Genomic DNA, 25,272 nt, shown 5'->3' with positions numbered 1-25,272 from the left:
TGCTTCTGCCTCCTGCCTCACCCATCACTGCTCGTCGACGCTACATCCAAACCACCAGCCCAGGGCCATTTCTTCTCCTTCGTCGTAACAAAAAAAAAACTAGTCCGACGATCCTCCATTAAATCCGGCCCTCGCTGCTGTTCCGTTCAGCTCCCCCACGCCCAAATGACCGCCTGGAAAAGTCAGTTGTAGCCATGACTCATTGTTAGTCCGTTCGTGTTCGAGTTTCTGGCGCGAGCTATTCCGTCCGAGCTTTGATAACCTTTTCTATGGTTTCCCGGTCGAGGTTATCCGTAGAGGTCGATGTTGAGGGCTGGTCCGTGGCTCTATCCGTCTCTGTTTGTTCAGGTTAGTAAACTTTAAGCATTAGATAAGGAAATGTTACGTTAAATGTTCGAAGATGCAATATAGAAATTGGTATGATAATTTTCTGCTCGTGTTTGCATCGTATGCATTTTGTTCATTTTGCGTTGTGTTATTCTTGTTTATTCAATGTCATTTAATTAAGTTGGGCTAGTTGTTCTATGACACAAGTTTGGTGTTAATTTGTTCGTGGTCTTTTACTTAGTTTGTTCGGGCAAAATTAGCATTAGTACTTGTTGTTACCACTTCCGAAACACCCATTCACTAGACTTATTTTATTAAATTTTGATAAGTTATGAGATTTTAGTTGTAAAGAAGCCGTAAGGTTTAGTATTGTTAAAGGCGTAAAAATGACATTTTTTTTTTAAAAAAAATATATAAAAATAAAAATAAATAATAATAATAATAAAAAACGAGACAAGCTTCGCCAAAAATAAAAATGTACAGATTACGGAGCCCTCACAAAAATATATATATTAAAATAATTAGAATTCAGGACATGCCGTTTAGCAAATTTTACGGCCTTCCCCAAAATAATAACACGATAGTCTCTTTAGGTGCGTGTTTAATAATCTACTTTCTTAAACTTGGGTGTGCATTTCATGCGACCCAAATCCAAATCCCAAAACGTCAAATAAAATATGTTCCGGATTGTGGGTGCATTTCATGTGACGCAGTCCAAAGACGTGTTTTAAGCGACGTTCACATTCTCGTAAAAACAATAATAATAAAGCGGTTAAAAGATAAAATTTGCACATAAGTTCATATTGTATTTAAAATCAGATAATCAAGCCAAATATAACAGTTGAGCGACCGTGCTAGAACCACGGAACTCGGGAATGCCTAACACCTTCTCCCGGGTTAACAGAATTCCTTATCTAGATTTCTGGTACGCAGACTGTAATATAGAGTCATTCTTTTCCTCGATTCGGGATTAAAATTGGTGACTTGGGACACCCTAAATCTCCCAAGTGGCGACTCTGAAATAATTAAACCAATCCCGTTTCGACTGTCCTTTAATTGGAAAAAACTCCCTACGCACCTCGCGGTGCCGGAAAAAGGAGGTGTGACAGCTCTGGCGACTCTGCTGGGGACTTAACCCAGAACCAGTGGATCAGCATCTGAAAAACCTTCTAATTTAAAAGAGTTAGAGCGAGGATACCACAATCCATGAGATACAGTTCCAATGAGATATCGAATGATTCTCTTTACAGTAGTCAAATGTGACTCCTTGGGAGCTGACTGAAACCTAGCACATTTACATACGCTGAACATAATATCTGGTCGACTTGCTGTCAGATATAGCAGTGATCCAATCATTCCCCTGTATTTGGTTTCATCAACTGGCGTGCCCTATTCATCTTTGTCTAGATTTGTAGCGGGGCTCATAGGAGTGCCAATTGATTTTGCATAGTTCATACCAAATTTTTGAATCAGCTCTTTTGTATATTTGGTCTGACAAATAAAAGTTCCTTCTTCGGTTTGTTGTATTTGTAGCCCAAGGAAGAACGTAAGTTCACCCATCATTCTCATTTCAAACTCGCTTTGCATAAGATTTGAAAATTCCTTGCACATAAGAGGGTTAGCACTACCAAATATAATATCATCAACATAAATTTGAATAATGAGATTACCTTCTGATAATCGTTTAATAAACAAAGTAGTGTCTACTTTACCTCTGGTAAAGCCATGATCAATAAGAAAAGTACTCAGCCTATCATACCAGACACTTGGAGCTTATTTCAACCCATACAGTACTTTGGTAAGCTTGTATACATGGTATGAAAATTTTGAATCCTCAAAGCCTGGAGGTTGTTTTACAAAAACTTCTTCCTCAATAAATCCTTTCAAAAAGGCACTTTTAACATCCATTTGAAACAACCTGAATCCTTTAAAGGATGTATATGCCAGAAAAATTCGTATAGACTCCAAACGAGCTACTGGGGCGAAAGTCTCATCATAGTCGACTCATTCTTGCTGTGAATAGCCTTGAGCAACTAGTCTCGCTTTACTTCTTATGACCTTTCCATCCTCATTCAGTTTGTTTCTAAATACCCATTTTGTTCCGATCACAGACACATTATCAGGTTTGGGTATTAGTTTCCACACTTGATTCTTGCTGAACTGATCTAATTCCTCCTGCATGGCTTGCACCCAACTTGAATACTTCAGTGCTTCTTCTACCTTTTTTTGGCTCAATTTGAGAAATCAATGCAATATTTGCTTTTCTTAGGGCAACCCTGGTTTTCATTCCTTCGTTTGGATCTCCTATAATAAATTTCTGAGGATATTTGGGTTCGCTTCTCCATTCATTTGGTCGAATTATATTTGTAGTCGACTCGACTTGTGGGTCTGGAGTATTGCTGTTATTTTCTCTAGTTGACTTGATCACCCCAGATGTGCTAGTCGACTCCTGTGATTTTCCTTTGTCCTAAGCTTCTTGAGATTGATCTTCGTCACCTGCAGTAGTTCCTTTCTCGACCAAGGGATTATTTTCATCGAATATAACATGTACAGATTCTTCTACACATAAAGTATGTTTATTGTAGACTCTAAAAGATCTGCTATTCAATGAGTAACCAAGAAAAATACCTTCGTCACTTCTTGGGTCAAACTTTCCAAGATTATCTTTACCGTTATTGTGAATAAAACATTTGCTTCCAAAGAGATGGAAGTAACTGATATTTGGACGTTTATCTTTCCAGAGTTCATAAGGAGTCTTCTTCAGAATTGGCCTTATGAGGAAACGGTTGAGGATGTGAAAAGCAGTACTTACGCCTTCTGCCCAGAAATGGTTTGGAAATGAATGTTCTAGTAGAATGGTTCTTTCCATGTCTTGGAGAGTTCTGTTCTTCCTTTCCACAACCCCATTTTGCTATGGTGAGCGTGGTGTAGAGAAATTGTGAGTGTATCCTTGATCGTTGCAGAAGTCTTCAAAAGCTCTGCTTTCAAATTCTCCTCCATGGTCACTCTGAATTTTTGAGATCAGATATCCCTTTTCTCTTTCAACCTTTTTTCAGAAAACTTCAAAATTTCTTAAGACTTCATCCTTATGAGACAAGAAGATTACCCAGGTGAAACGTGAAAATTCATCAACAATAACAAAAGCATACCTCTTACCTCCTATGCTAGCAGTTCTAGTAGGCCCAAATAAATCCATATAAAGTAATTGCAAAGGTTTTGAAGTAGATACTATATCTTTATTTTTGAACGAATTTCTGGTTTGCTTACCCATTTGACATGCATCACAAATATGAGTTCTAGAGAAATCCAGTTTAGGCAAACCAATAACTAAATCATGTTTGAACAGTTTTTCAATCAAATGCATGCTAGCATGGCCAAGTCTTCTATGCCATAACCATGGATCATCAGACATAGAGGATAAGCAAATGTGGCCATCTATCTTTTCAAAACCATCAAGTATATAAACATTTCCATACCTTTTTCCAGGAAGAATTATCTTACCTGATTCGTCTTCAATAGCACACTCTATTCTCTTAAACTTTACCTCATATCCTGAGTCGCAGAGTTGACTTATGCTCAAGAGATTTTAGTTTAGGTCATCAACGAGATATACTTCAGTAATGCCACAGTTGTTATTGAAAGGAACTGTTCGAGTGCCAACTATTTTGCCCCTTGAATCGTCTTCGAATTTTACACTTCCTCCATCGATCTTTGTAACTTCCTTGAACAGGTTTTTGTCACTTATCATATGACTGGAACACGCACTATCTAGATACCATTTTCCTTTGCGGCTTACTCTGTGGTGTTCCTGTAAGACAAGATGATCACTTTCTTTTGGTACCCAAGCTTGCCTGCATCCTGGTGAGTTAGTGTTGTTCGGTTCAGAATTTTTTGGTTTCCAAACCCATCGTGACACATTTGATTTACGAAAGCAACAACCGAAATATTTATTCCCAATTTTATTACAGTAATGACATTTATCTCCGAACCTGTTTTCATAAGTGTTAGAACTAGTCGACTTAGATTTAGCTGGTTCTTTCCCAGTTGACTTGTAAGTCATCTAGTCCGACCAACTAGTCGACTTGGTTTTGGTTGGCTCCTTTCCAGTTGACTTGTAAGTCGTCTGGTTTGACCTAACAGAATTATGACTGGTGGATTTGTGCAAGCTGTTAAGCTGCATTTGCAACTTCTCAAACTCTTCTTGAAGTACTTCTTTTTCGATTTCACATACTTCATGTTTGAGTTTCCAGTATTTAACCTCCCTAGTGAGTCTCTTAAGTTCATTCATCATTCTTTGAGACTCTTTTAAGGTAGAATCAAGAATATCCTGCAATTCATTACATCTTTCGCAGTCATAAGATCTTACCTCACTAGTTTCACCTCGTGCCATGAAACAGTTCTCGTCATCTGAATCATCTTCATCTGTCCAACATCCTGAGGTTTTGTTTATTTCATTTTTTAGAATTGTCATGAAACAAAGATTTGCTATTTCTTCATGGTCTGAGTCGTCCTCATCGCTCCAGCTTCCGAAGGATTTGTTCTTGTTGAAGCCTCTAGAGATCTTCCTTTTCAGTTCTTGGCATTCAGCCTGAATGTGCCCAAATTTTCCACATTCGTAGCATTTTCCATCGTTCTTATCCTGTTCATTGTATTGCCTGGACCGTCTTGGTGGGAATCTTCCTTTCTTTATGTTTTTGTATCTTCTCATCAGCCCATCCATATTTCTAGACATCATAGCAATCTCTTCTTGTAGAGCTTCAGGATCATCAATTTCATTTTCAGCCATTTCAGTAGAGGTTTTGAATGCAACTATTTTCTTTTTCTCCTCTTGATTTATCTTTTTCAAATGCGTCCTTTCGAAAGCAATGAGTTCTCCTCGCATTTCATCATAGGACAATTTGTTTAGGTCTTGAGATTCCAGTGTGACTACTTTGGTCTGCCAACTGGTTGGCATACTTCTGAGAATTTTATTGACTTGATCACCACTGGTGTAGGGCTTGCCAGATGCCTTTAAGTCACTAATTATTTTACTAAACCTGGCAAACATTTCTTCAATGGATTCTCCTTATTTCATTGAGAAGAGTTCGTAGTCATGAACTAGCATGTTGATGTGAGTTTCCTTTACTTTGCTGGTTCCCTCATAGGTGACCTCAAGTTTATATCACATCTCTTTGGCTGTATCACAACTCGATATTTTCTCGTATTCTTCACCAATTATAGCATTGTGAAGCAGATTTCTTGCCTTGTTATTCACTTGTACCGCTTCCAGTTGCTCTTTTGAGTATGAATCTATATCATCAGGATCAACAAGTGGTGGAGTGCTAGCAGGTAGGGGATAGTTTCCCTTTTTAATGACACTCCAGAATTTGACATCGTATGCTTTAGCAAAGATTTCCATTCGTACTTTCTAGTGAGAGAAATGTTGTCCATTGAAGTATGGTGGTATAACTTGTGAAGTTCCTTCATGAAAGAGAGCTCCTATGATAATTTGATTTGCCATGATCTTTTCTCACAAGTTGTTAAGCAAAAGGTAAAATGTGAGCCTTGCTCTGATACCAATTGAAAGTACAAGAGGGGAGAGGGGGGGTTGAATTGTGAATACTTAAAATTAATTGCTTATAAGTTGACTTATAACTTGAGTAGTCGACTGAATATGATAATTTAGCAGATATGGTAACGGAAGGTAAAATGCAGAAAATAATTGCAGGAATTAAAAACACCGGGATTTTTATACTGATTCGAATTCAATGTGAATCCTAATCCAGTCCCCTTGGGTTGCAAGAGAGTTCTCTTTAGTAAATGAGTTTCCTCTGAGTACAGATGTGGTGTTTATCGCTCAGTTTCTCTAGCACTCGTTTTTGATACAATGCTTCACCAGTTGTGTGCTCTCTTTCTATCCCTGACTTGTTACACAACATATCTTAGTAAACTACAATGCGTGTTTGCAGTAGAATGAAGAGAGTGATTTGGTTTAATCAAAGTATGTCTAAGCTAGGGTTTACAAGGGTGTATAAATACTTGGATGGATGGTAGAGGCTTGACAACCCAAGAGATTTGATCCTTGGAAAGAATTGATTCTTTCCAAGAATAAGGAATGAGCCGTTGCTTCTCTTGATTGCTTTCCTTCAGCAGAGGATTGCTTCACTTGATTTCTCCTTGATTGTTGGATCTTCCAAATGCGGTCGCTTCCCAGATCTCCTCGTATCTTTTACACTTTGTGTATTCGGCGTTATCATGCTGTAAATGGGCTAATTCGATAGGAAGATATCTTCTATGAGATATTTAAATGATGTGATAGTTATACGTTAAGATTGGAAGTCATTTGAGTTGCGATTAAAAATTTGACAAAGATCGCCGCAAGTTACGGGTTTAAATTTTACTGGAATTTGGATAAAATGTTGATAAGCTTTTCTATCAATATACTGGGATTTATGGTATGTTCTACCTACCAAATCGAAGGTCTATGAGTCTAGTTTCCAATGCAATAAACCGTTCATTAATACGACTTCGGAGTAAAGATATATTAACCTTTTCGTACAGGGGTGCACACTGTTACGGGAACAGTGTGCTTAGTCGGGTTTAGTTAAAAAAAAATTATTTAAGTCATTCTTTAAAACTGAAACTCCTGCATTTTATCCTCTCCAAAACAAAACCTAACACCTAGGTATTTCCTCTCAAACTCCTCCCATCCATCTAGCCATTGATAACAACAATTTAGTCATCCTCAAGATGGAGAACACCATGGTAACTTCGGAATCGTGAATTCTTCGGTGTTTCACTTTTCATAGCAAGACTCCGCCATGAAGTAATTTCGAATTTTGAGTAATTCTGGTCACACAAGGTATGATTTAACTTCCTCTTTGATCTTTGTAAACTTCTACCATAAGAATTCCTAGAAATAGTTGAAACCTCTAAAAAAATGTTCTTGATTTATTTAACCTCTCTTAATATGGCTTGATTGTTGGGGCTGTTCTATATGGTTTTATTGTGTTGTTTGGATCTGTGAAGACATGGATGGAATATTGTCAATGAGGAGATGTAGTAAAGTAAAATTTGGTGGTGTGTTGGGGGGAAATTAATCTACAAAAGAGTCTATAAATTCATGGCCACAAGTTGTTCGCGTAAATGTCTAAATGAAATTGTATAAGCTATGAGCTTGAATTTGATTTTGAATGGTTCGTATTATGTAGGAAATCATTCCTAAGGCTTTCGAGGTCTCGGAAACAGTATATAACTCCATCAACAAGGTATGTAGGGCTTTCGCTATGCTTTTTGGCATGACTAGAATTCGAATAAACGTTTATCGAATTGTCTCGTCGGATTCGAGTTATTTCACCTTCAACTTATAAAGATGATTAGACCTGATCCTTTCTCATAGATTGCTTACTCTAGAGGATATCTATGAATTCTCATATTTCCTTATTCCTTGCTTAAAAAGAACTAGAGCCTTTTTACTCGTTCTCCTTTCGATGTTCATATAAATCATGAATAAGTAACACTTACTTCAAAGGTATTCATAATACATAACTCTCATGTTCTTAGTACTTGTTGGCTCGTAGTAAAAAAAAATATTTTAGCAACAACCATGATAGTCGAGGAATAATGATGGTAGGCTTGACTCTTCTTAGAATACGTCTTTTAAGGTTGGTTTCGCATTGCACCTATATAATTCATGATTTAGTATATGTATGTATTTACTTTCATTACCGAGCCACACTATAGACGGCCGTGTATGACACATATTGTGTAACCACTGATCAGTTGGGATTACCGAGCTTCACGTGGCCGGGTACGATTCTACCGAGCCTTTATTATGGCCGGGTATGTTATGGATATTATAGCCCCACAGAGGGATTTATTATTATATAATGTGATATATTATAAGTAGCGATAGTGAACGACGGTGTCACGAGCATACATTTATATCCATGTTGAATTTTAGTTTCCTACCGAGGCTAGTTTCAGAATTTAAATTATCTCTATGTCTCTTCTCTTGTTAATTACATTTTTCATGTTACACTTGTCGCCCTACATATTCAGTACATATTTCGTACTGACGCATTTTTATGCGCTGTGTTCATGCCCACAGGTTCGAATAGACAGAGTGGTGTGCCTCCTCAGTAGGACCCCCAGGATCAGCGTTGGGTTTCGCACTCCACTTCTTCGGAGTTGCTGACTTTGAGTCCATAGGTACTATTACAGATGTATATGTGTGGTTTTGGGCATGTCGGGGGCTTTGTCCCGCCCTGTTGAGATTGTCTTACACTCTTAAAGGCTTGCAGACTAGCGGTCATTGTATATATATATTGCTCGTATAGCCCTATCGGCCTCCTGGATAGCTGTTCTACTGTTGTTGCAGCCTTGTTGGCCTAGGTTATATATATATATATATATATATATATATATATATATATATATATATATATATATATATATATATATATATGTCGTGTTGGGCTCTTCTGCCTGCAAGTTATTATATTTCAGATCATATCTCATGGTTGGTTCGCTCGTGCCTTCGGGCATCGAGCGCCAACCACACCTCCCAAGGTTGGGGTGTGACAAACTTGGTATCAGAGCAGGTCAATCCTATGGAGTCTGCAAGTCGTGTCTAGTAAAGTCTTGTTTATGGTGTGTTGTACACCACACTTATAAACATGAGGCTATTGGGCATTTAGGATTATTACTTTCTTCTTGATCTAGATCGTGCAATAGAGCCTAATCATAAGTGTTCATTCCTAATTCTCTTTTTGTTTACCTTCTTAGTGATGCCTACTACTACGAGACGACAAGTGGCTATGAAATTTATTCAAAGGTTGGATGAGGAGGCGGGAGAGGGCACAAGTAAGGTGCCACCTGCTAATGTAGATCAACATGAGCCACAGAATGAGGTTGATTCTCAGGCTTCTGGGGCAGCACCCCACCACCCCCGGTAGGGCGTAGAGGAGCTAACATATCTCTAGTCCCTCTCCCAGTTGTTCCTGATTAGGACCTAGACATGCGGAGTGCTGTACAATTGCTGACTCGAATAGTGGCCTCCCAGGCCCAACACCAGACCCTCGGTATTGCTGATAGGTCCGTGAGTGTGAGAGTTCGGGACTTTATCAACTTGGATCCTCCAGTATTTACAGGGGTTTATCCTAATGCTGACCCATAGGATTTTCTGGATCTTATGCAACAGACCTTACAAATTATACATGCCACGGATATTGAGTCAGTGGAGTTTACTTCTTATAGACTACGTGATATTGCTGTGACATGGTATGAGACTTGAAAGCAGACTCGGGGGCCTAATGTGCCACCAGTGACATGGAAGGAGTTCTCTGAGGCATTTTTACAGCAATATTTGCCAATCGAGCTTCGAAGAGCCCGACGAGATAGGTTCTTACACTTAGAACAGGGTAATATGAGCGTTCGAGAATATAGCATGCAGTTCAACTCTTTGGCTAGGTATGATCCTACGATTGCTGTTGATATGAGTGATCGGGTACACCAGTTTGTTAGTGGTTTGGGGGAACATTTGATAAATGAGTGCACTACAGCTTCTCTAAACCAAGGAATGGATATTGCCTATATTCAAGCATATGCACAGGGTCTAGAGGATCGTAAGAGGCAACAACGAGCCAATCGAGAGCATGATAGAGGTCAGCAGAAGAGGGCGTGGTTCGCAGGTAACACAGGAGATTTTCGAGGTAGATTTAGGCCACAGTTTCCCCGACGTCAATCTTATCCGGTAGCCAGTGCGCCGCCACAGTTTCAGGGACAGCGACATGATCGGACCATTTATTTTGGTCCAGGTCAGAGTTCACGTACCCCAGGTCCACAGTTTAGAGGCGAGTTCAGTCAGATGAGGCCTCAGTTTCTTAGATGTGATCGATGTGGCCGAAATCATTTTGGACCATGTCGCCAGGGTTCTGATGCATGTTATGCATATGGACAGCCAGGTCATATTATGAGACATTGTCCGATGACAGGTGGAGGGGGTATGGCTCAGCCGACAGCATCTGCAGGGGCTTCTTCTTCTTCTTTGGTACGTCCTCCTAGGCAGAGTATGCAGACATCAGCTGGCAGGGGTAGGGGAAGATTTGGCACTTCTGGTTCAGGAGGTCAGCAGAATCGCATATATGCTTTATCGAGTCGTCAGGATTTAGAGTCATCTCCGAACGTGGTTACAGGTATACTATCCGTCTTTTCTATCGATATGTATGTGTTGATAGATCCTGGTTCTACATTGTCGTATATCTCCCCCTTTGTTGCTAGTAAATGGGATAGAGAGCCTGAATTGTTGCATAAGTCATTTGAGGTATCTACGCCAATGGGTGAGTCTGTTGTAGTTAGACGGGTATATCGAAGTTGTGACTTGAAGATTCATGACCGCCATACGTTAGCTGATTTGCATGAGCTAGAAATGGTTTATTTTGATATCATTATGGGTATGGATTGGTTGGCTTCTTGTTATGCCAATATAGATTGCTGGACAAAGATTGTTCGTAATTTTCCAGGTGAGCCTATTATTGAATGGAAAGGTGATGTTGCAGTGCCTAAGGGAAAGTTTATTTCTTACCTTAAAGCTCTAAGGATGATTTTGAAAGGGTACATCTATCATTTGGTACAAGTGCATGATATGGAGGTGAAATCTCCAACTCTTCAATCGGTTCCCGTCGTGAATGAATTTCCCGATGTATTTCCTGATGAACTTCCTGGTCTTCCTCCAGAAAGAGAAATCGACTTTGCTATTGATATGCTTCTAGATACTCAGCCAATATCTATTCCTCCATACAGAATGGCTCCTACTGAGTTAAAAGAATTGAAAGCCCAGTTGAAGGATCTCCTGAATAAGGGCTTTATCAGGCCCAACACATCTCTCTGGGGTGCACCAGTGTTGTTTGTTCGTAAGAAGGATGGTTCGTTAAGAATGTGTATTGACTATCATCAGCTCAACAAAGTTACTATCAAGAACAAGTACCCCTTACCCAGAATTGATGATTTGTTTGATCAGTTGCAAGGTGCCAAATATTTCTCAAAGATTGACCTTCGATCCGGCTATCACCAGTTGCGAGTTAAGGAGAGAGATATTCCGAAAACGGCTTTCCGGACTAGATATGGCCATTATGAATTCCTTGTGATGTCTTTTGGTCTTACTAATGTGCCAGCAGCTTTCATGGATTTAATTAATCGGGTTTTCAAGCCATTTCTAGATATATTTGTAATTGTTTTCATTGATGATATTCTGGTATATTCTCGATCAGAAGCAAAACATGAGGATCATTTGCGTGTGGTGTTGAAGACTTTGAAAAATCAGAAATTATATGCTAAATTCTCCAAATGTAAATTTTGGTTGAATTCAGTGGCTTTCCTTGGGCATATCGTTTCCGATGAAGGTATTAAGGTAGATGGTCAGAAAATTGAAGCAGTACAAAATTGGCCTAGACCCACAACTCCTACGGAAGTTCGTAGTTTCTTGGGCTTAGCTGGTTATTATCGGAGATTTGTTGAGAACTTCTCTTCTATTGCTGCTCCCATGACAAAATTGACACACAAAGCCGTTAAGTTCCAATGGTCTGATGCATGTGAAAGGAGCTTTCATGAGTTGAAGAAACGCTTAACATCGGCACCTGTTCTAACACTTCCTGAGGGATCTGAAGGTTATGTGGTATATTGTGATGCATCCAGGGTGGGATTGGGATGTGTTCTAATGCAGCATGGAAAAGTTATTGAATATGCTTTGAGGCAGTTGCGGAAGCACGAATACAATTATCCGACTCACGATATTGAGTTAGCAGCCATTATATTTGCATTGAAAATATGGCGTCATTATCTTTATGGTGTTCATGTGGATATCTATACAGATCACAAAAGGTTACAATATATATTTAAGCAGAAAGACTTGAACTTGAGACAAAAGAGATGGCTTGAATTGCTGAAGGACTATGATGTGGATATTTTGTACCATCCGGGCAAAGCGAATGTGGTAGCTGATGCGTTGAGTCGCAAATCCATGGGCAACTTGAAGCATGTAGAAGTTGGGAAATTAGAAATGACTAAGGAGATATATCGATTGGCTAACCTGATTGTGCGACTACATGATACAGGTGACCAGGGTGTAGTAGTCCAAAATATTGCGGGGTCATCACTAGTAGCTGAGGTAGAAATGCGTCAATCTGAGGATCCGGAGCTAGTCAAGATTAAAGAGAGCATCCTTTTTCAGAAGAAGCAGTTGTTCGAGCAATCTGATAATGGAATTCTAAAATATAAAGGCCGATGGTGTGTACCTAATGTTGGGGAGCTTCGTAAGCAAATTATGATAGAGATGCACCAGTCTCGGTACTCAGTTCATCCTGGTTCAACCAAAATGTATCATGATCTTCATCAGCTATACTGGTGGAACGGCACGAAGAAAGATATAGCCACATTTGTGGCTCAGTGTCCCAACTGCCAGCAGGTTAAAGCTGAACACCAGAAACCTGGAGGGCTACTTCAAAATATTGAGATTCCAGCTTGGAAATGGGAATCGATTAATATGGATTTCATTACAGGATTGCCCAATTCTCGCCGTAAGTTCAATTCTATTTGGGTCATGTGGATAGGCTGACGAAATCAGCTCACTTTCTCCCCGTTAGGACCACCTATTCAGCTGAAGACTATGCGAGCCTGTATATCAAGGAAATAGTTCGGCTACATGGAGTTCCATTTTCTATTATATCTGACAGAGGTGCCCAATTTACAGCTAATTTCTGGAGGTCTTTTCAAGAAGGTTTAGGTACTCTTGTTAACCTTAGTACAACATTTCATCCGCAGACCAACGGACAAGCCGAACGCACTATTCAGACACTCAAAGATATGTTGCGAGCTTGTGTCTTAGACTTCAAGGGAAGTTGGGAAGATCATTTACCGCTTATTGAGTTTGCCTACAATAACAGTTATCACGCTGGTATTCAGATGGCACCTTATGAGGCACTATATGGGAGGAAATACAGATCTCCTATTGGCTGGTTTGATGTTGGCGAGACAAAGTTGCTAGGACCCAAATTGGTACAATAAGCTGTAGAAAAGGTAAAGTTGATCCAGGAAAGGTTGCGTACAGCTCAAAGTTGACAGAAATCATATTCAGATAACCGACGTCGAGACTTGGAATTTGCTGTGGGAGACTGGGTATTCTTGAAAGTATCGCCTATGAAGGGTGTAATGAGATTTGGCAAGAAGGGGAAACTCAGCCCTAGATATGTCGGGCCATATCAGATTGTTCAGAGAATTGGGCGAGTAGCCTACAAACTTGACCTGCCACCGGAATTAGAAATAATCCATCCGGTATTTCACATTTCCATGCTTCGCAAATTCTTAGGTGATCCTTCTTGCATCAACCCTACTGAGGATATTGAAGTTTCCAAGAACTTGTCATATGAAGAAATACTTGTTTCCATTCTTGACCGTTAAATCCGTAAGCTACGGACTAAAGAGGTAGCCTCAGTAAAAGTACTTTGGAGGAGCAATAATGTACAGGAAATGACATGGGAGGCCGAGGAGGACATGAAGTCCAGATACCCTCATTTATTTGGGTCTTCAGGTGATATGCTTGAGACAAATATGGCAGGTGTTGCACAGATATCAACTAGTGACAACTGAGGTAATTAAGTTACGGCTAACCTTATTATTATCATTATTGTATAAGTAAATGGTCGTGTGAGGCCAAGTTGATGTTATTATGATGATGTGTAGCCCTGTGTGGCCTTAGATATGTATGTTTGGGCTGATGACAGGTTTTGGATAGTCCTATTTATAGGGGAAACTCTGGCGAAATTTTAAAAAAAAACATTCAGAAGTTAGGTTAACCGTTAACATTCGAGGACGAATGTTCTTAAGGAGGGGAGAATGTTACACCTTGTGTATTCGGCGTTATCATGCTGTAAATGGGATAATTTGATAGGAAGATAATTTCCATGAGATATTTAAATGATGTGATAGTTATACGTTAAGACTGGAAGTCATTTGAGTTGTGATTAAAGATTCGACAAAGATCGCCGCAAGTTACGGGTTTAAATTTCACTGGAATTTGGATAAAATGTTGATGCTCTTTTCTCTCAAAATACTGGAATTTATGGTGTGTTCTACCTACCTAATCGAAGGTCTATGCGTCTAGTTTCCAACGTAATAAACTGTTTGTTAATATGACTTCGGAGTAGAGAGATATTAACCTTTTCGTACAGGGGTGCACACTGTTACGGGAACAGTGGGCTTAGTCGGGTTTAGTTAAAAAAAATTATTTAAGTCATTCTTTAAAACTGAAACCCCTGCGTTTTATCCTCTCCAAAATAGAACCTAACACCTAGGGATTTCCTCTCAAACTCCTCCCATCCATCTAGCCATTGATAACAACAATTTAGTCATCCTTAAGATGGAGAACACCATGGTAACTTCGGAATCGTGAATTCTTTGGTGTTTCACTTTTCACAGCAAGACTCCGCCTTGAAGTAATTTCGAATTTTGAGTAATTCTGGTCACATAAGGTATGGTTTAACTTCCTCTTTGATCTTTATAAACTTCTACCATAAGAATTCCTAAGAAATAGTTGAAACCTCTATAAAAATATTCTTGATTTATTTAACCTCTCTTAATATGGCTTGATTGTTGGGGCTGTTCTATATGGTTTTATTGTGTTGTTTGGATCTGTGAAGACATGGATGGAATTCTGTTGATGAGGAGATGTAGTAAAGTAAAATTTGGTGGTGTGTTGGGGGGAAATTAATCTACAAAAGAGTCTACAAATTCATGGCCACAAGTTGTTCGCGTAAATGTCTAAATGAAGAATTATTTAAGCTATGAGCTTGAATTTGATTTTGAATGGTTTGTATTATGTAGGAAATCATTCCTAAGGCTTTTGAGGTCTTGGAAACAGTATATAACTCCATCGACAAGGTATGTAGGGCTTTCGCTATACTTTTCGGCATGACTAGAATTCGAATAAACGTTTATCGAATTGTCTCGTCGGATTCGAGTTATTTCACCTTCAACTTATAAAGATGCTTAGACCTGATCCTTTCTCATAGATTGCTTACTCTAGAGGATATCTATGAATTCTCGGATTTCCTTGTTCCTTGCTTAAAAAGAACTAGAGCCTTTTTACTCGTTCTCCTTTCGACGTTCATATAAATCATGAATAAGTAACACTTACTTCAAAGGTATTCATAATACATAACTCTCATGTTCTTAGTACTTGTTGGCTCGTAGTAAAAAAAATTAAATATTTTAGCAACAACCATGATAGTCGAGGAATAATGATGGTAGGTCACTTTGACTCTTCTTAGAATACGTCTTTTAAGGTTGGTTTCGCATTGCACCTATATAATTCATGATTTAGTATATGTATGTATTTACTTTCATTACCGAGCCGCACTATAGATGGTCGGGTATGACACATATTGTGTAACCACTGATCAGTTGGGATTACCGAGCTTCACGTGGCCGGGTACGATTCTACCGAGCCTTTATTATGGTCGGGTATGTTATGGATATTATAGCCCCACAGAGGGATTTATTATTATATAATGTGATGTATTATAAGTAGCAATAGTGAACGACGATTTCACGACCATACATTTATATCCATGTTGAATTTTAGTTTCCTACCGAGGCTAGTTTCAGAATTCAAATTGTCTCTATATCTCTTCTCTTGTTAATTACATTTTTCATGTTACACTTGTCGCCCTACATATTCAGTACATATTTCGTACTGACGCATTTTTATGCGCTGTGTTCATGCCCATAGGTTCGGATAGACAGAGCGGCGTGCCTCCTCAGTAGGACCCCCAGGATCAGCGTTGGGTTTTGCACTCCACTTCTTCGGAGTTGCTGACTTTGAGTCCATAGGTACTATTATAGATGTATATGTGTGGTTTTGGGCATGTCGGGGGCTTTGTCCCGCCTTGTTGAGATTGTCTTACACTTTTAAAGGTTTGCAGACTAGCGGTCATTATATATATATATTGTTCGTATGGCCCGATCGGCCTCATGGATAGCTGTTCTACTGTTGTTGCAGCCTTGTTGGCCTAGGTTATATATATATATGTCGTGTTTGGGCTCTTCTGCCTGCAGGTTAATATATTTCAGATCATATCTCATGGTTGGTTCGCTTGGGCCTTCGGGCATCGAGTGCCAGCCACACCTCCCAAGGTTGGGGTGTGACAGTATCCTTTAGTCTTCCGTGATTTTGCCCATGATTTGTGCCTTTGTCCTAGGCTTATTTGATTTTTCCAGCTCAGCTAATCATTGTTACCGCTAATTGATTCGTTGATTAGATTGCGCCCAGATTTACGAGACCAATCCAGACTTGCTGATTGATTTCTTTCCTTGTACATCATGAACTTTTCCAACAGTCTTCTTTACTTCTTGAACTTGGTTTCCTGCACATATATATTATTTGCATCATTAAAACATGATCTAACATAAATTACATCACAACAAATATATTTATATATTAAATATATCTAAAATTTCTATATATATATATATATATATATAATGTCGGGTTGGTTTGGTTTCGGTTTGACTTTCTTTGGTTAAAACCAAACCAAACCAATTATGGTAGGGTTTTTTTCCAGCACCAAACCAAACCATAGTCGGGTTTTTTTTCTCGGTTTGACTCGGATTATCGGGTTGGTGCGGTTTGTCGGTTTCCTTTGTACACCCCTTTGTATACCCCTACCTCTCATTTATGTAATACCTTCTATATTATATGCTATATAATATACTTTTACCCAAGTATTTTACTTATAATTAAAATAACTTAATATTATTTTGTGTATTATTTTTATAACATAATATATTCGTACATTTAATTTTTTTCTTAACATTAATTTTCAAGATATATAAGTATCATTATTAAATTTGTCAGTAACATCACCGTGAACAAATCTCAAGTCCACGTTCTTAACCGTGAACAAATAAATATTTTGTATTTAAAATATGTTCATGTTTGAATATGATTAAACAAATTGAGTGTCATGAAAAAATTAAATATATGGATATATTATAAAAGTAATAAATAAAATAATTTAAAGTTATTTTAATTATAAATAAAATACCTAGGTAAAAATATATTATATAACATATAATATAGAAGGTATTACATAAATGAGAGAATTTATAATGTCAAAGACATAATATACTTTTCAGGTAAAAGTACTTTTATGATAAATAGATCAAAATAAAATAATTTTTGTGTAGCAAAAGAAAGAAAAGTAATTTTTGGGTAATGAACACAAAGTTAGAATGATTTTTACATAATAAAAAAAAGAAAATTAATTTTGCATAATAAACACAAAGTTAAATGATCCCCCATTTACTCATCTACTTTGCTCCTTGACTTATAGTCAATGTAAAAAGGTGACACATCTAGTCCAAAACCTAAATTTGATAGGAGTGGAATTTTCTAGAACGACTGTTACTTTAACTCTTTCCCATGTGCGACTCACGTGAGTTCAAAAGAATTACCCAGAAAGCCTTCTCCAATCAACTAAAGTTGCTCTAAATGTGTGGGCAGTTCTTGGTTTGGTATAGTTGATGGTGTGGCAGTGCCATCAATATTTTGCCAAACAAAGATTCAAAGTAGTAGGAAAATTGGTAATTTCATATGTGGTTATATAATTATGTCGTTTTTTCGTTAAAATCATATAATTTTGTTTTCTCGTACAAAAGTCATATAACTATAATTTTTTTTCACTAAAGATATATAACTTTGTTTTTCACACAAAAATCATATAGCTATGACTTTTTTCACTAAAGTCATATAACTTTGTCTTTTCACACAAAAATCATATAATTATGAATTCTTTTTTTTTTTTTACCAAAATCATATAATTATATTTTCTCACACAAAAATCATAAAATTTTTACTAACTCACACAAAAATCATAGTGATCGAAAAATATACATTTTCGCTAGCATTTTCTTATTTTGTAAGTAGTTTTTTATTTTCAGTCTAATAAATAATAATCCAATTAAAATAGGAATCACTCAACCTGACATGACTCACCCGACCCAATACTCATATATATAAATTAAGCTGAAAATACTTTCTTTAATTTTTATTGGATTCCTATTAAATGGATTATTATTAATTATTATTAAATGATTCATATTTTAATTAGATTATTATTTATTAGACTGAAAATAAGAAAATAAAAAATACTTACAAAATAAGAAAATATTAGTGAAAAATTACATTTTTCGATCATTATGATTTTTGTGAGTTATTAAAAATTTTATGATTTTTGTGTGAGAAAACATAATCATATGATTTTGGTAAAAAAAGAAATTATGGTTATATGATTTTTGTGTGAAAAGACAAAGTTATATGTTTTTAGTGGAAAAAAGTCATAGTTATATGACTTTAGTGGAAAAAAAAGTCATAGTTATATGACATTTATGTGAGAAAACAAAGTTATATGACTTTAGAAATGTCATAGTTATATGACCATCCGTGAAATTAACCCCAGAAAAATTAGATGTGATATTATATCTCAAATAGCATTAATTTGTATAAGTGACTTCAAACAATATTAATGTTGGAGAAAGAAAGAGAACCTCCTGTTACAAGGCTTCTTAAATCATCGAGCACATGAATTATTTCTATCTGGTTTACTAGTAAAAACATTTTGCCATTAATTGATTATGGATGTTTGACTATCTCATGATCGCTTAAATAGTAAAGTAATTTTTTTATATCGCTGTCTAGCATTTTTGAATTCTAAAACTCTGACCTCATGATCAACCAATCACCATAAGCTACAAATTTTGAGTTGTTCTATGGGAACGGTTGACAAAGGATAAGGCCGACAAATTGGATTAATTATTTGTGCCTAGTTGCTAATATTTGGTTAAAACAATAATTGCTTAGCTAATTAAAATTTTAGTTTTGATTCCTCCCAAAATGTTTGTTCTCTCGAACATGCACAATATTTTTCTGTTGTACTATGGATAATTACATGAGCTGTACACTTGATGGTTGACGTAGAAATGTGTTAGGATCGGGAACTCGGGTAATGCGGAATTTAGCCAAACAATGATGTAATGACAATAACATAGACAATGGAAGTTGATAACAACGACAATTAAAGCATATACAGAAGACATAAATTTAACGTGGTTCGATCAAAGTGACCTACGTCCACAAGCGAAGAGGAGTAATTTCACTATACCAACAAAAACACAAAAGATAGTACAAAATTAGAGTAAACACTTTAATTAGTTTCAAATACCCCAAGAGAATAACCTCACAAGATCACTCCAAAGAAAGGGTTCACACAAGTGCTTCCCAACACTTAACTCTCATACAAAACACTCTTAATAAAAGGAAGAAAGGAAGATACAAGAAATGAATACTCAAGTCTTGTTGGTGTGTTTGAAATGAACAAATAGTCTTCCCTTTTATAGGCAAAAAAAGTCTTGGCCTCTTAGGTGTAAAAGAAGAGATACAACCTGTACAAATGATGTCCACCACATAATGCAATATTTTTGGGTACCAAAGAATATTGCCAACAAAGTCTACTTTGCAAACATGCTTATGTGAGATGGAATCCATTAGCCAAAATATTGGCCATAATTACAAATCTCCACCTTGGCCTAATTTTGGCTAATATAGCAAATTTGCTCCATCTTCTCCGCAAAAGCCCCAATGGGCAAAATCATTCTTCATAAATGCCAATCAAGTTCAGGCAAAGCTTGAACTTGGACACTGGAAGAGGTTTCGTGAGCATGTCAACAAGATTGTCTCTAGTGTTGATCTTTTGAACAAAGATTTTTCCATCAGCAATGGTTTCCCAGATAAAATGGTACTTGATATCAATATGCTTCGTGCTCTCATGATACATTCGGTCTTTAGTCAAGTGAATGGCACTTTGACTATCACAAAAAATAATAATACCACCTTGGTGTAAACTGAGTTCAGCAAATAGATCCTTTAACCATAAGGCTTCTTTGATAGCCTCGGTCACTGCCATATATTTTGCTTCGGTAGTAGATAAAGCTACTACATGTTGTAATGAAGCTTTCCAACTGATAGAGCAACTACCAATGCAAAATACGTAGCTTGTTAGTGATCTTCTTTTGTCAAGATTATCTGCATAATCCGAGTCTACAAAACCAACCAAAGTATTAGTATTTCTCCCGAACTCTAAACATGTGTTTGAAGTACCTCGCAAGTATTTGAGAATCCATTTCACAGCTTGCCAATGTGCTTTACCAGGGCAAGCCATATATCGGCTTACTACGCTCACTGCTTGTGAAATGTTCGGACGTGTACAAACCATTGCATACATAATACTGCCGACTACACTGGAATAAGGTACCTGTGTCATATACCTCTCTTCTTCCTCTGACTGCGGTGACTGAGCAGCTGATAACTTAAAATGAGCAGCAAGAGGGGTACTTACTGGTTTAACATCTTTCATGCCAAACCTCTCCAAGACTTTCTCCAAGTACTTCTTCTGGGTCGGGAATAGCATGTTGGCTCCTCGATCTCTTTTGATCTCCATGCCAAGGATTTTCTTAGCTGCTCCCAAATCTTTCATCTCAAATTTACTTTTCAGCTGTCTTTTCAAATTGTGAATTTCTGTCAAATCCTTTGCAGCAATGAGCATGTCATCAACATATAATAATAAGTACACAAATGAACCATCATTTAACTTCCGGAAGTAGACACAACTATCATACATGCTCCTTGAATAACCATGACCCAACATAAAAGAATCAAACCTTTTATACCATTGTCTTGGAGACTGCTTTAATCCGTACAAGGATTTCTTTAACAAGCAAACATGATCTTCTTTTCCTTCAATTTCAAATCCTTCGGGTTGATGCATGCATATTTATTCCTCAAGTTCGCCATGTAAGAAAGTTGTCTTAATATCAAGTTGTTCTAATTCCAAATCATGCATGGCAACTAAGGCAAGAAAAATACGAATAAAGCTATGTTTAACAACATGTGAGAAAATATCATTAAAATTAACTCCTTGTACCTGACTATAGCGCTTTGCAACTAATCGTGCCTTATACCTCGCATTTTCAACCCCTGGAATGCCATCTTTTTTCTTGAAGACCCATTTGCAACCAACAATTCTTTTTCCTGATGGCGGCTTCATAAGAGACCAAGTACCATTCTTGTGGAGAGACTCAATTTCTTCATTCATTGCTATCAGCCACTTGGTTGAATCAGCACCAGAAACTGCTTCTAAATATTTTGATGGTTCTCCAATTTCTTCAGTTTCCTGTGCAACTGAAAAAACAAATGCAACATAATCTCCAAACCTTAATGGTTGTTTACTTTCTCTTCTTGGTCTATGTTTGGCTATAGAATACTCATCTTCTTCCGGTTCAACTTCAGGAGTCTCAACTTCAGAAATTTCAGCTTCTGGCTCAACTTCAGGAGTTTCTACTGTATTTTGCTCCAAAGTTGATGAACTTGAGAAGGATTGCCAATCTCAACATCCACCTGCTTCTCTGTACTCTTCCCTTTATCTGTATTAAAAGAACTAGAAGACTCTTTTCCGGAATGTAACATAGAGGATTCATCAAAGGTTACATCTCTGCTAATTATAAATTTTGGTGATATGGGATCATGATACCATAGTCGGTATCCTTACACCCCATATGCATACCCAAGGAAAATGCATTTTTTAGCCCTTGGCTCTAGTTTTCCATCATTTACATGCATGTATGCAGGGCAACCAAATATCTTTAAATCATAATAATTAGCATGAGTACCTGACCATATTTTCTCTGGAGTCTTAAAGTTTGCAGAAGGAGCACGGTTGACAATATAACAAGCTGTAAAGATAGCTTCTGCCCAAAAGGTGTTTGTCAATCTAGCATTTGAAATCATGCAACGAGCCCTTTCCAAAAGAGTTCTATTCATCCTTTCTGCCACACCATTTTGCTGAGGTCTCATTCTCACAGTACGGTGTCGAGTAATTCCTTCATTCTTGCAGAATTCGTTAAATTCATCATTACAAAATTCCAATCCATTATCTGTTCTAAGCCGCTTAACCTGTTTTCCTGTTTGCTTCTCAATCAAAACTTTCCATTGTTTGAGAGTTAAGAAAACATGACTTTTATTTTTCAGGAAATAAACCCAAACTTTTCTTGAATAATCATCAATGAAAGTTAACATATACCTGACACCACCTTTTGATGGGGTACGTGAAGGACCCCAAAGATCTAAATGAATGTAATCTAAAGTACCTTTTGTTTTATGAATTGTTGGAGATTTGAAGCTGACTCTTTTCTGCTCCCCGAACACACAATGTTCACAGAACTCCATATTTCCGGTACTTTGGCCACACAATAGACCTCTTTTGCTGAGGATGGAAAAACCTTTTTCACTCATATGCCCCAATCGCATATGTCACAATTTGGTGATGTCAGAATCTGATTTATCTGATGTTGAAACTACAGCAACACCTGTAACAGTAGATCCCAATAGAGTATACAACGTACTAGATCTGCGTGCTTTCATGATCACAAGAGTACCATGAGAAACTTTTAAAACTCCACCTTCAACTGTGTACTTGCACCCAAGAGATTCTAGAGTGCCCAAAGAGATAAGATTTTTCTTCAAGTCAGGAACATGTCTAGCGCCGGTCAGAGTTCTCACCACACCATAATGCATTTTGATTCGGACTGTACCTTTACCAATAACATTGCAGGCAGCATTGTTGCCTATCAAGACAACTCCACCTTTAATAAATTCATATGTGGTAAACAAATCCCGATTGGGACACATATGATAAGAACAACCCCAATCTAAAATCCACTCATTGTTAGATTTAAAACTATTATTAGTTGCTAAAAAAATAGTTCCCCCAGTCTCATCAGCAGCTACACTTGCTTCGGCAGTGTCAGTATTCTTATGCACATTTTTCTTTTCTGTATGTTTTTCTTTGGTTTTCAATTTAAAGCATTCAGAAATAATGTGACCTTTCTTATGGCAGTATTTGAAATGACATTTATGTATGTGGATTTTGACCTTGATTTAGGTCTTTCACTACTTGAATCTTTCTTATTGGATCTACCTCTTACAAACAAGCCTTCCCCTTGGTTTCCACTAGTTTCCCCAGTAATATCTCTATCTATTTGTTCTTTTGATTTCAAAATAGATTTGATATCTTTATAAGAGATATTATTCTTTCCATAAAGCATAGTATCTCTTATATGCTTAAATGACTAGGGTAAGGAAACAAGCAATAATACAGCTTGATCTTCATCTTTAATTTCAGCATCTATGTTACTTAAATCCATAAGAAGAGAATCAAAAGTATCAAGATGTGTAAGTATAGAGGTACCTTCAGCTATACGAAAAGTGTAGAGTTTTTGCTTTAGGTAAAGCCTGTTTTCTACCGTCCTTTTCATATACATGGTTTTTAGTTTTTCTCATATGCCTTTGACTGAGCTTTCTGCTGCAACTTCATGCAAAACCTCATTTGAGAGATTTAAAATAATACCTGCTTTTGCCTTTTGTCTATGACGGCAAACTCTTTGTCCGTCATTTTTTCCGGCTTCTTCTCCTTTCCTTGTAGTGCCAAATCCTGAATTAGGATAGCTTCCATCTTTAATTGCCACATTCCGAATTTTGCACTTCGGTCAAATTTCTCAACATAAGTCTTTGTTAGAGTCATTTTAGCTATTTAAACTAACTCGGTTAGATGCGGCTCTGATACCAATTTGTTAGGATCGGAAACTCAGGTAGTGCGGAATTTAGCCAAAAACGGTGTAATGACAATAACAAAGACAATGGAAGTTGATAACAACGCCAATTAAAGCATATAAATGAGACACAAATTTAACGTGGTTCGGTCAAAGTGACCTACGTCCACAAGCGGAGAGGAGTAATTTCACTATACCAACAAGAGTACAAAGAGAGTACAAAATTAGAGTAAACACTCTAATTAGTTCAAATACCCCAAGAGAATAATCTCACAAGATCACTCCAAAAAAAGGGTTCACACAAGTGCTTCCCAACACTTAACTCTCATACAAAACACTCTTAATAAAAGGAAGAAAGGAAGAAACAAGAAATGAATACTCAATTCTTGTTGGTATGTTTGAAATGAACTAATAGCCTTCTCTTTTATAGGCAAAAAAATCTTGGCCTCTTAGGTGTAAAAGAAGAGATACAACTTGTACAAATGATGTCCACCACATAATACAATATTTTTGGGTACCAAAGAATATTGCCAACAAAATCTACTTTGCAAGCATGTTTATGTGAGATAGAATCCATTATCCAAAATATTGGCCATAATTACAAAATGTATTGGAACTTTTTCTGTAATTATTCAGATTTAATGATTCTTAATTGTTTCCTATACATCTATTGTTTATCCACATGATTGATAATTTATATCCATTTGATCATATAACTAGTCTTGTGATAGAAGTTGTCTTGTCAAGGAGTCGCTTGATTGTGGACTTGTGGTATTGGAACAACTAACCCCGACATAAAATTCTGTTTTTTTTTTTTATAAATATATTTGATTGGCTGCATAAAAAAAAAATTAATCACACTTATAATGTTGTAGTTATGTATTATTTAATGTGGAAGAAGAATATAAGTATTAATAACATGTAATATGGGAATTAAACTATTTACAAATAAGAATGCTCTTTTAAAGTAAGTAATTCGCGTATAAAAATCCGGTTAGTAGGAATCACCGTATAATTCCTTAAATTGGAATCCACGCATATGGACCAATCAATCTTACAGTAGTATATAAAAGTTGATAAATAATAAAGGAAGAAAGCTTATTGGCTCACATGAATAAAATAATTATGTACACTCGCAATAAGTTGAAATACTAGTTATAATAGTGGCAATTATATGTTTGTATGTGTGGAAAATAAGTGGAATGTTAAAATGACAGCTAGACCAGATTATAGAATTCTGAACAAGAGGAG

The 25,272-nt window shown here is 37.1% G+C and overlaps 1 protein-coding gene across 1 annotated transcript; it reads right to left on the bottom strand.

The window, feature by feature from the left end:
- Positions 1–4,387: 4,387 nt before the first annotated feature.
- On the bottom strand, positions 4,388–5,374 carry LOC104227802 (uncharacterized). The gene has a single exon (XM_009780130.2). It carries the CDS (start codon positions 5,372–5,374, stop codon positions 4,388–4,390), a length of 987 nt encoding a protein of 328 aa, XP_009778432.2.
- Positions 5,375–25,272: the final 19,898 nt, after the last annotated feature.

The sequence above is a fragment of the Nicotiana sylvestris genome, chromosome 2 (genome assembly GCF_000393655.2).
Source record: "Nicotiana sylvestris chromosome 2, ASM39365v2, whole genome shotgun sequence".
Lineage (NCBI taxonomy): Eukaryota > Viridiplantae > Streptophyta > Magnoliopsida > Solanales > Solanaceae > Nicotiana > Nicotiana sylvestris.
Note: the sequence above shows the minus strand (reverse complement) of the source record. Positions and strands in the feature narration are given on the sequence as shown.